Source organism: Lineus longissimus, chromosome 17, assembly GCF_910592395.1.
Source record: "Lineus longissimus chromosome 17, tnLinLong1.2, whole genome shotgun sequence".
NCBI classification, from domain to species: domain Eukaryota; kingdom Metazoa; phylum Nemertea; class Pilidiophora; order Heteronemertea; family Lineidae; genus Lineus; species Lineus longissimus.
Window position 1 is genome coordinate 946986 of NC_088324.1, and position 10066 is coordinate 957051.

At 42.4% G+C, this 10066-nt stretch overlaps 1 protein-coding gene across 4 annotated transcripts in view; it reads left to right on the forward strand.

The window, feature by feature from the left end:
- LOC135501342 (uncharacterized) overlaps window positions 1-9632 on the forward strand; it is a 54111-nt gene extending 44479 nt beyond the window's left edge. For 2 of the 4 annotated variants that reach the window (XM_064793402.1, XM_064793405.1), the window contains 2 exons: window positions 3984-4064; window positions 6719-8658. In XM_064793402.1, the coding sequence (XP_064649472.1) occupies window positions 3984-4064; window positions 6719-6928 (291 nt within the window). In that variant the 3' untranslated portion in view covers window positions 6929-8658. Of the gene's footprint in view, window positions 1-3983; window positions 4065-6718; window positions 8673-9149 lie in introns of those variants that run through there. The other 2 variants (XM_064793406.1, XM_064793403.1) reach the window with 2 other exon arrangements.
- Window positions 9633-10066: the final 434 nt, after the last annotated feature.

The following is a 10066-nucleotide window of genomic DNA, read 5'->3' on the forward strand; positions in this document are numbered from 1 at the left end:
AAGAGAACCATGTACAGTGTCCTCGCGGCCCCTTCGGAGAAATTCCCGGCAGCGACGGATTTCAACAGCCTGACGAAAACGGGGAATCCCAATTTCACATTCCCCGGTACCACTGACGGGCAGCGAATTTTTTTTCTGCAGGATACTTCTGCCATAGTGTACATCTGACAGCCAATCAGAATTCAAGGCAAGCACGTGTCTTTGTTGACATCATCTTTCCACATGGCGCAATAATGTCAACAATGCCACGTGTTCTGATAATCTTGGAAAGAACAAGTTAGCAAATGGTTAGAGGAGTATAATATGTAAAGTCAAGAACTTAGTGAGCCCCCCTTTAGGTCGGGGGAGCTCCCCCGAACCCCCCTACGAGCATATGTTAAGTGCAAGCTCTAACAACTACAGTTGTTACAATGGGGGGACACCCCCCAAACCCCCCTCCGTCGACATAGGTTTTTACCAGTGCGTTGGGGGTGAACAGTCAACTAGCCCTTCTGTGTCATACTGCTGGGGGGGGGGGGGGTGCGATGGGACCATCCATATAGTTCCTTCCGACACATTTTTGTTTTGGTAATGTAATACATTGTGATTGACCTTATTCACGGGAATCGGGCGTTTCCAGTGATATACGACACAAATGGGTTGTCCTCATGCATTCACTTTCGAAACGCATTTTAAAATAGATGTTACGTCCTGTTAATGGGGCACGTCATCATCGCGTACATTTGGGAAAAACTCCCTAACGAGACCGGAGCAGACGGCTGAAAGTAGTTTAATTATTGGCCGCTAGGGTACAGAATGTACGTCGCTCACCCGAATTTTTCACGCAACTATAGCTAAATAGAGCTAGTTCTAGTTTGTGATTCAATTTGATACTTCAGATTTGGGCAGTAGACCAATATAACTTAGTCGTCAGTGTGGTTTTAAGCTGGAAAAACGTATTTGTTTTTCTTAAAGTGCCTTTTTTGGACGGGTGTGTGCGATTGTTTTGTTTTTATGTCACGTGACCTCGATCATGTCGCCACAAAATTGAAATAAACCACCCTTTTCTGTCATTATTTAGGACGGATATTTCTCTGATAAAAATATTAATATAATTGGCCAATTTCTTAGGCATATGATGTAGCGAATTCCCATGAAGATTTAAATTAATTTCAACCAATGGGATAGCAACCACCACCGGAAGATCGCGGAGAAATCGGTAAACTCAACGGAGTTAATTCAGAAAAATACCAAAAAAAATTGTTTGTTGGATATACAATATAGTTACTCTCTTTATTTCACTTCATTTACATTATATACTCCCGCACACACGTGTATCTTAAGAGCCCCTCCTAAGAGGGGGGCTTATTAGCTAAAATATATTTATTTGCAGTATCTTAACATGTACATGTATTTTCATTGTCGAGTGGACTGTATTTATTGGACTTGTCTGTTAAAGGCGCACTGTGCTCGGCAAAATAGCCGAGGTTGAATGTTTATCTGTCAACCGTGTAACTAGTTCTGCTGTATATGCATAGGTGGCGCCACCATTCAATTTATTTTGTTTGCTTGTCAAAATGTGTTTTATACAATGGCCCTTCAACAATGTTCAAACTACCAAAAAAAAGGGCCTGATACCTTCAACAGCAGACATCGGATACACTGTCCCTTTAATAATTATCAACATTGGCAACACTGTCAGTGTCACTGCCCCTTAAAATTTCACAAATCGCGAGACATCGGATACACTGTCCCTTTAATAATTATCAACATTGGCAACACTGTCAGTGTCACTGCCCCTCAAAATTTCACAAATCAATGCATGCACTGCAATGTAGCGATCAGATCAGCTGATGCCTCTTTTGTACGCATAATATCATCAATTTTACAATGAATCTGTGCAATTCATTCCTAAACACTACGACACAAACCTTGAGTTGAGCATAATTGGGGTCAGACAATGAACTATTGTCACATTCACAGTTGAAGTGGCACTCAGCATGCGACTCGGTATCGTCCATTGTATTTGCATTATCATGCATAAATAAACAGTGTGACGTCAAAGATCGCGCCAATTGTGATTGGCTGTCAGATGTACACTGTGGCAGAAGTATCCTGCAGAAAAAAAATTCGCTGACGGGCAGAGACCTGTATTCATCCACGACCGGAAGTCACATAGAGCTTATCAAAATGTCAAGTTGCGGTAAATACATGGCTGGGATGGACCAAAGTGGAATTAATTCTCAATCTGTGGTTGATTCTTAATCTACAGAGTCAGGCCATCACAGAAATATGCTTTTTGATAATATATTTAAGAAAATGTGGTCTCACTGGTCAGTTTAGAACTTGTACTTTGACAGGGCCATATCAATGCGCCAGTGACGTTTTGATGGACATGGTGTACGGAAATCTTTTTTTCTCAGGCAATCGGTATTGGAATTTTTAAAAACTTTATTATGCTATTGGGTTCTTCTTGACACATATAAAATTTTGTGCAGATTGATTGGTCCAATGAGTACTTTTTTTACCAAAACCTATGCACAACAATGTACACGTAATGTACACATGTTTTAATAGAGGACTCTGGCCTGACGGTCACGCACCTGTATTAAACCAATCAGCACGCGGTTGTACCCGAAAATAGTTCAGTTTGAGATCAATGCGTGGTCTCATCATACCAGTTGAATGGTATTTTCCATTTAAGATATAATTTTTCTAAAATTGAGAATAAGGTGTGTTTAAAGTGAAGAAAGTGATGAAGTTTCAGTCCAATTTGCTTACTTATGTGGTTTTGAGGCTCCATTTAACCCGTCGTGGTGAAAAAGCTGACTCGTTGGTTAAAAGCCATCAAAATTCCCCCCCCATGTTCAGACCCCCAAACCCTGAAATTATCATGCAAAACGTGTTTTTCGTTGTGTAACACACAACGAAAATTTCATGGTTTGACAGGCTAGGATAGGTCTATTTGGCTTTGAAAGCGTTCCTCTCAGATTACATCTTGGAAAAAGTTATGAGCATGTAGAAAGTACTGTTTCAAAGGGAAAACGGCTGAAAACTTTATTACAGGTACGTGGCTTGACGAAATGCAATGTATTGATGTATACATCTTGACTCGGATTTCCCCGTCAAATTCGTTTTCCCAGCAATTCCAAGTTAACCTATTATCAAAACAACATTCCACATAATATGTAAAGAGGAAGCTCTAGTGAACTCACACAACTGTATGTCCTAGCAGACGATAGAGCAAGCTCTAGTAAACTCACACAACTGTATGTCCTAGCAGACGATTTTTAAATACATGATGTCCAACACCCGCACTTCAGTGGCGCCGGTGTGAATAAATCTACTTGTGTGAATGGTCAATGGCTCATGATGGCCAGCTGATAGCGGTGGGAAAAACACACGATTTGACCAGACATAACTCTCAGCTAGACAGACGGAGCAGCATAAGCTATCAATTCATCTGAGCGCACCCAACGTACGCGAAAACGGACCACTTTCAATCGCTCGGTGCGCAAACTTGAACTTGAATTAAAAAAAAATTGCCATGTGTGAATACCACTGGCTATAAATTTCAACAATCATGTAGACTCGTTTAAAAATACCACAAAAGCCAAGTTTCCGCGAAGTTATGTCACTTGTTGTCCGACTCCTGTTCATCCGACCGTGACCTCAGTATTTGACCAATCTGCTTTGTATCGTGAGCATTTTCGTGTATGGGTCAATGAATTTGATTGAAAATCACAATTTGAATAGAAGAGTGGTTTGGTAAGCTCTCTGACGTAAAGTACTCAATACGATGCGTTGAATTTGGCTGTGCTCCTGGTATGACAGACCGGTTTTGGGAACATCAGCGTTCAGTTGTGTCGACGCCAAGTCGAAGCACTGGTTCAACATTGGTGAGTTCAGCCTGATTTCTTCACAACTTTTCTCCCCAAATTTTGCGACTATTGTCTGATACAATGTACAATCTTATCTTATCTTTTCATTTTCATTTCTTGCAGACGCCAGACACGTTGTCCTGTCCAGCACACCCAATGCTGCCCAACCGGTTTATCACAAGATACGACGTGAACACCACAATGGTGAGTTATTTTACTCTATCGAAACTTCCTTGATCGCACATACATGTATTCTTTTGAAACGTCTCATCTCTGCAGCAGTGGCGGATCCAGAAATTTGGGAAAGAAGCGGGGGGCCGGGGGGGGGGGGGGTGGGGGGGGGGGGGGGCGCTGCCCCACCAATGAGAACTCATGATAGAGCCGCAGGTGCAATCCTGAAAATGAGGGGAGGGTTCTTGAGGAGAGGTGCCCTAAAATATCAAAGAGGGATGACTCATGCGGGACCCCTAAATCCGCCACTGCTGTTCTGAATATTTCCACACTCGGTTCAGCTGACCTTAGAAAGGGGGACACTGTTAGCCCATACCCTATCTATGGTACTATATCGTTCTGGCAGCAAGAAAATGAGACGATCGGTCACATGTCTGCCATGTTTTAAGACGTCACGCGCCACGTGTTTGGCGCAATGTGTCACGTGCTCATAACACATTCTATCTCTGAACCAATCAGCCCTTGATAATGTGACATGTGATATGTATGATGAGGACCTTGACCGGATCAGAAAGATAATTCAATCGAAGTAGTTCAGAGACATTTACATGAAGACATGGCAGAAATGACCAATCGTCTCGGTGATCACTAAATCCTAAAGGCTAGAGGAAGGTAATTATAATATGATCTCCACCGCCCGACCCGATGACGTCATTACCGGAATTCCGGGTGGCAACTTCTAGATCATCGATTACTTAACTGAAGTTGCCGCCATTGTGATGTAAATACTTGGGGTATTTCCCACCCTGAATTCCGGTAATGACGTCATCGGGTCGGGCGGTGGAGATCATATTATAATAACCTCCCTCTAGCCTTTAGGATTTATTGATCACCAATCGTCTAATTTCACCTCTGTGCTGCCAACTGTGCGACGATCGAGGATCAGTCGGAGATCAGCATCCCAGAGCTTTGATAAACCTGCCAGTTGTTCCCAGGCTTGTGTTATGAAATGACCATGGTTTAGTGATAGGCCTACCCCCACTTGTATTCAGTGGTATTAAATGGACAACTGTGGCATGAGATATGGTGGTTTTTCCTACAAAAATGGCTTCCAGTAGAACCGTGACTTCTCAGTCCAAACAGGAAAATTGAAATACATCATTGAACTGCAATAAACAGTGCACAAAAACTGGGTGTAACCTTAGGCCTGCCTGAATTTCACAGGTCATGTCCAAAACTGCCTCGCACACTGGCGAAAATCGTCATTTGAGATAAGTGGCGGCGCATGGTGACAAGCAGAGGTATTATCCTCCTGGCCAGGGAAATCCCACACCCAGGTTGTCCCTTTAAAGCGGACATGCATGCATAAAAACCCTAACGGCCAAATTAGAAAAGACGGAAAGGATGAAGTGGCGAGGGTTCCGAGTTCGAACCCGCTCGAGGAATAATTTTTTGTTTTTTTCTTTCTCTGTGACCTGTCTCGTCAATGAACTTGTGTTTCTGCCGTCAAGTGAGACCTGTCGCTGGGTGTCTATCATGTTTCAAGTGCAGTTTGTCTTTTGGTGGTCGGGCGTTTGTGTTTTCTTTCTTTGTCGTTTGTGTTTTTATGCATGCATGTCAGCTTTAAGTATGTTTTCGCGTGGTCACGAAGATGATAAATGTGAATAATGACACCAATGCATTGGCCCTGCGGTCACGTGGTGGCTTTCAAAGATATCCTTGTGCCGTCGGTAGGAAGCTGCTGAAAGCCGCAGCAAACCAGCAGCAAACAAAAGACTTAGGCTACTTAAAATCTCTTTCGGGAGCAGTAATTATCTCGTCACCATTGAGTTTTACCTATAGCTCCTTATACAAGTATAAAGATGGTGTGCGAAGATAAATTTCGGCCATTTTGTTACCATTTTGCTATCTAACTGTATGCGCCTGTTTAATCGCCCGCCCGCGATTTTTTTCCCTGAACCTTTCGGGCAGTACAGTGTACATTTGTACACAGGTTCTCAGCCAATCAGAATCCGATAAATCTGTGTCGTCATCGGGGTGTCATCATGAAACTTGGAAGTAAGCTTGTATTGTTTTGTGCTTGTTAATCAAATTTAAAGCATACAGTATCAAAAAATACTGGAGGAAGACCATACACACGAGGCAGTATCGAAAGACAAGTCTCATTGCAGAGAAACATATTCCTACTGGAGGAAGACTATTCACATGAGACAAGTCTCATTGTATATTCATGCTCAATATGATATCTGAAGGACTATCCCTTGTGTCTTGGAGATGGGCTATTGTTATTGTCCTTTCTGTAGGTATATTGCAGGCAGCAGAAATAACTAAAATATCTAAAATCTAAATAACAAGGGACAAGAAACGCGTTATGAAAATAAAATATAAAGAGTAAAAAAGAAAAAGAAAAATGTTGTCCACAACCGGATTCGAACTCACGACCTTTGGATCGAACATCGTATTCTGCCATTTCTGACGAGCGCTCTTCCGACTGCTCTAAAATTTCTAAGACTTCTGACGTCATGTATTTGTCGAAATCTGATGCTGAAAGTCCCAATGTACACTATAGTGCCCAAAAGGTTCAGGAAAAAAAAATTCGCTACCCGCCCTTTTCAGATAGACAGTTAGCCCATCTATCACTTCGATCTATCTACCGTAGCTGTCATGGCCAATACTTTTTCTTTCAGAAGCCCCGACGTCCTCTGAAATTTCAAGAAATGGTTGGGTTTGGTCAAGGGACTGGTATTGGATCTGATATATTATCATTATTGTCACACCTTTTCGCTAAATATGAGGTCTTGAAAATGCTTGGTATTGCTCCTTGTGAGGTGTTACCCAACGTTAATGACGCCTGTCTGTATAAGTGGTACATACTTGACACCTATGGCGAAGGATGAGCCAGTTATTTTCGAGTTTGTACTTTGGGTGCATCTCGTTCCTCGGGTTGCATTGCGCCCGCGACCCCATAGGAGTTCCTGGTCTTGTCTCTTCGCCCCCAACCCCGATAAACTCTATGTACCGTGAACGAATGCTCATCAGGTCGACAGTTATTTGACGACGTAAATCCATCCATATTAACTGGCGCTGCGGCTGCGCTCAATAGACTCCGTTGGGGAGTCTGAGCCTGATAGGGTGTACCAGTCCAGCCGGTTATGTACGGTTGGTATGCTCTATGATATGGATCTCCAGCCACCTGTCAGCTAGGGGCAGACCCCAGTGTCTCAACCCTGGGTCTCAGAGGCGGTAACTTCTAGTCAGGCAGCGCGCTATGTCTGGTTAGGCGACATGGGTTACCAGGGCATCCACAGCCAAAATGGTTTGCACATGAAGGTCATCGCGACCGACTTGTGAGGGGGAAGAAGTGATGTCCATGGCGGTTTCAAATTGATCTGACGACCCCCGCGTCTTCTGGACAGGGAGGGGTTCATGTGGCCAAATCCTGTCAGCTAAATCCTATCGTTAGCATCGTTCGCGGTTCATGGAAACCAAGGGCATGGAACCCTTTTTTGTCTTGGTTTAATTTCTCTGAGGATTTCAATGATGATATATATATTTAGATCCACAGGTATAGTCGGTACATGTGGCGACTCGCCACATGAACATTTTAAAAGTTTTTTTCGAGCATTGTTAAAAGTTATGAGAATAAATTTCTTCTTTGGACGTGTTTTTTTTACCAGAATGACAATCAAAAAGTTTGTCACTGGAGAATTTCCCCATCCCCCACCCCAGCCCTAGAATAATATACAGACTAAATAGTATCTTTGGACTGTGCTGGTAATATAGGTCAGTCACGAAAAATAAAATATATATTGGACTGTACTGGTAATATAGGTCAGTCACGAAAAATGAAATATATATTGGACTGTACTGGTAATATAGGTCGGTCACGAAGAATAGAATGATATTGGACTGTACTGGTAATAGAGGTCGGTCACGAAAAATGAAATATATATTGGACTGTACTGGTAATATAGGTCAGTCACAAAAATATCTGAAAGTCTGTGCCCCATTGTTGACGAATATAATATCGTGAGGACTTTATCAATAGTCACGGTCCCTGGCCCCTCCCACATAAAAATCATTAGCAAGGTCACTGCAGGCAATAGCTTCAGCATTGTTATTGTATAAACATGTCTTAAACATTATAAACGGCCCTATTTGTGGGGTTACATTGGGTTCTTGCTGGGGTAATGATGTCCATGTCCGATTCTGCGTTTTGTGGACTTGTAAATCAGTCCAGCAGTGACATTGCGTTTTGTGGACATATAAGTCTGTCCCGCAGTACCAAGTTTCACCCAGCAATAACCAAAAAGACCTGCACGTGACCTTAAAGTAAATAGCTGTGCAAGTGTTGTCGAGACAAAACGCGATGTATGCATTGGAAGAAGGAAATCTGCGAAGAGTAGCAGGAACTGTCTGTCCAGCTCTCGTCTATGAAACAATGGGCGATTTGAAAGACGTCTCCTGAACAGATCGCCCATTGTTCACTGAAGCAGCAGTCGAATTGTCTCCAATTTTTTCAGGGGGATTGCTCCATCTCGTGTGGTTTCGCTGTCCCGTCCCAAGAATCGAGCCAACGCGACCGAGGCCACTTCTGAGAGATAAATATTCAGGATGCCAGATTTGTGGAACACAATTGAGGTAAATGAGATAAAACTCGATAAGCTGGCTACAGTTGATGAAATGAGGCTTTAGGTCCGTCATCATGTGACTGATATTGGGACAAACCCGAGGCAGGTTGACCACCATTGCCTGACAATTCAATTTAATTGATTCATCTTATTAGTGCCAATGAGGCTGTCACAGACATAAACATGTGTATAGACATATTACTGATATGCTATACACCTTTCCAGAAATGGGGCGCTGAGTGTCCGAAATAGTGATGTCAGAAGGAGAAACTAGGCCTTCTGGTGGAGGGACGAAGGAGAAAGTCATGGTTGACCAACACTCTTGAATGCCTTTATTGACGGACAAGGGGGAAGCCACCAATTTCGGGGAGCATGTATAATAGAAGATTTAAAAAAAAAACGTCATGAAAAATGATCAAATACTTCAATTTCTTAAATTGTATATTTCAATGTTTCTTGGTATCTAAATCTTCCCTTTCTATTCCAGGCCAGTAGTCAAGAGCCATGATCAGGGAACAGCAGTTCCCAACGGAATTGACCCTTTTTCTTGTTGTAATTCATGCTGTTGGCTCAGAATGGGTTGACACTCACCTGTTTTCGACCCTGAAAATTAAACATCGAACATTGTTACTCTTTGTTAAAAGTGAACCTTGCAAAATATGTGCTTATTCCTGAAATCAATAGCACTTTATGTATGTACTCGCTGATCCAGAATATTGCTATTTCTTGTTCCGTTTTCAATGTGGCAATCTATTTACTGTATCTGAGCTATTTCACAGCACAAGAAGTGCAACATTACAACAATGGAGCTATTTCTTGATCACAGCAAAAATGTGTTTCCGCATTGTTTTACTCAAATGATGCATGGTTGAGCCTTATTGACATATTTGTTTTCAAGAGGAATTGGTTGTAGGCTTTCTTTCTTTTTTCTTAAGGCAGGCCTAATTTAACAGAAGGCCTATATTTTAGGTAGGATATTATTTATACTATAGGCCCATATCAGTTTTGAGATCAATTTCCTCTTGAAGACAATAAACGTCAATCGAGTCTCTGCACCATTTTGATTAGGCGGTTTTGGGCTAAAATACAATACAAGAGAATGCTCCATTGGTGTTAACAGAATATGTCATTGTTTTGGTCAGCAATCAGTTCTTGCCACCTTGAAAGCGGTCACGGTTACTTACGACTTGTACATTGTTCAAGTGTTATTATGCTATTGTCATTTGCCTTTGCCCCCCCCCCCCCCATCCTTATCGACACTCACAGTGCACCACCCTCAATCCCATGCCCCGCATGCGCACTCACCCAACATCTGATCCCTTGACACGCTTGCTGAAGCGGCTCAAGCGGCGTCAGTAGTATCAACGTTGTGTTATTGTATTCCAAGATTTGCATTATTCATAT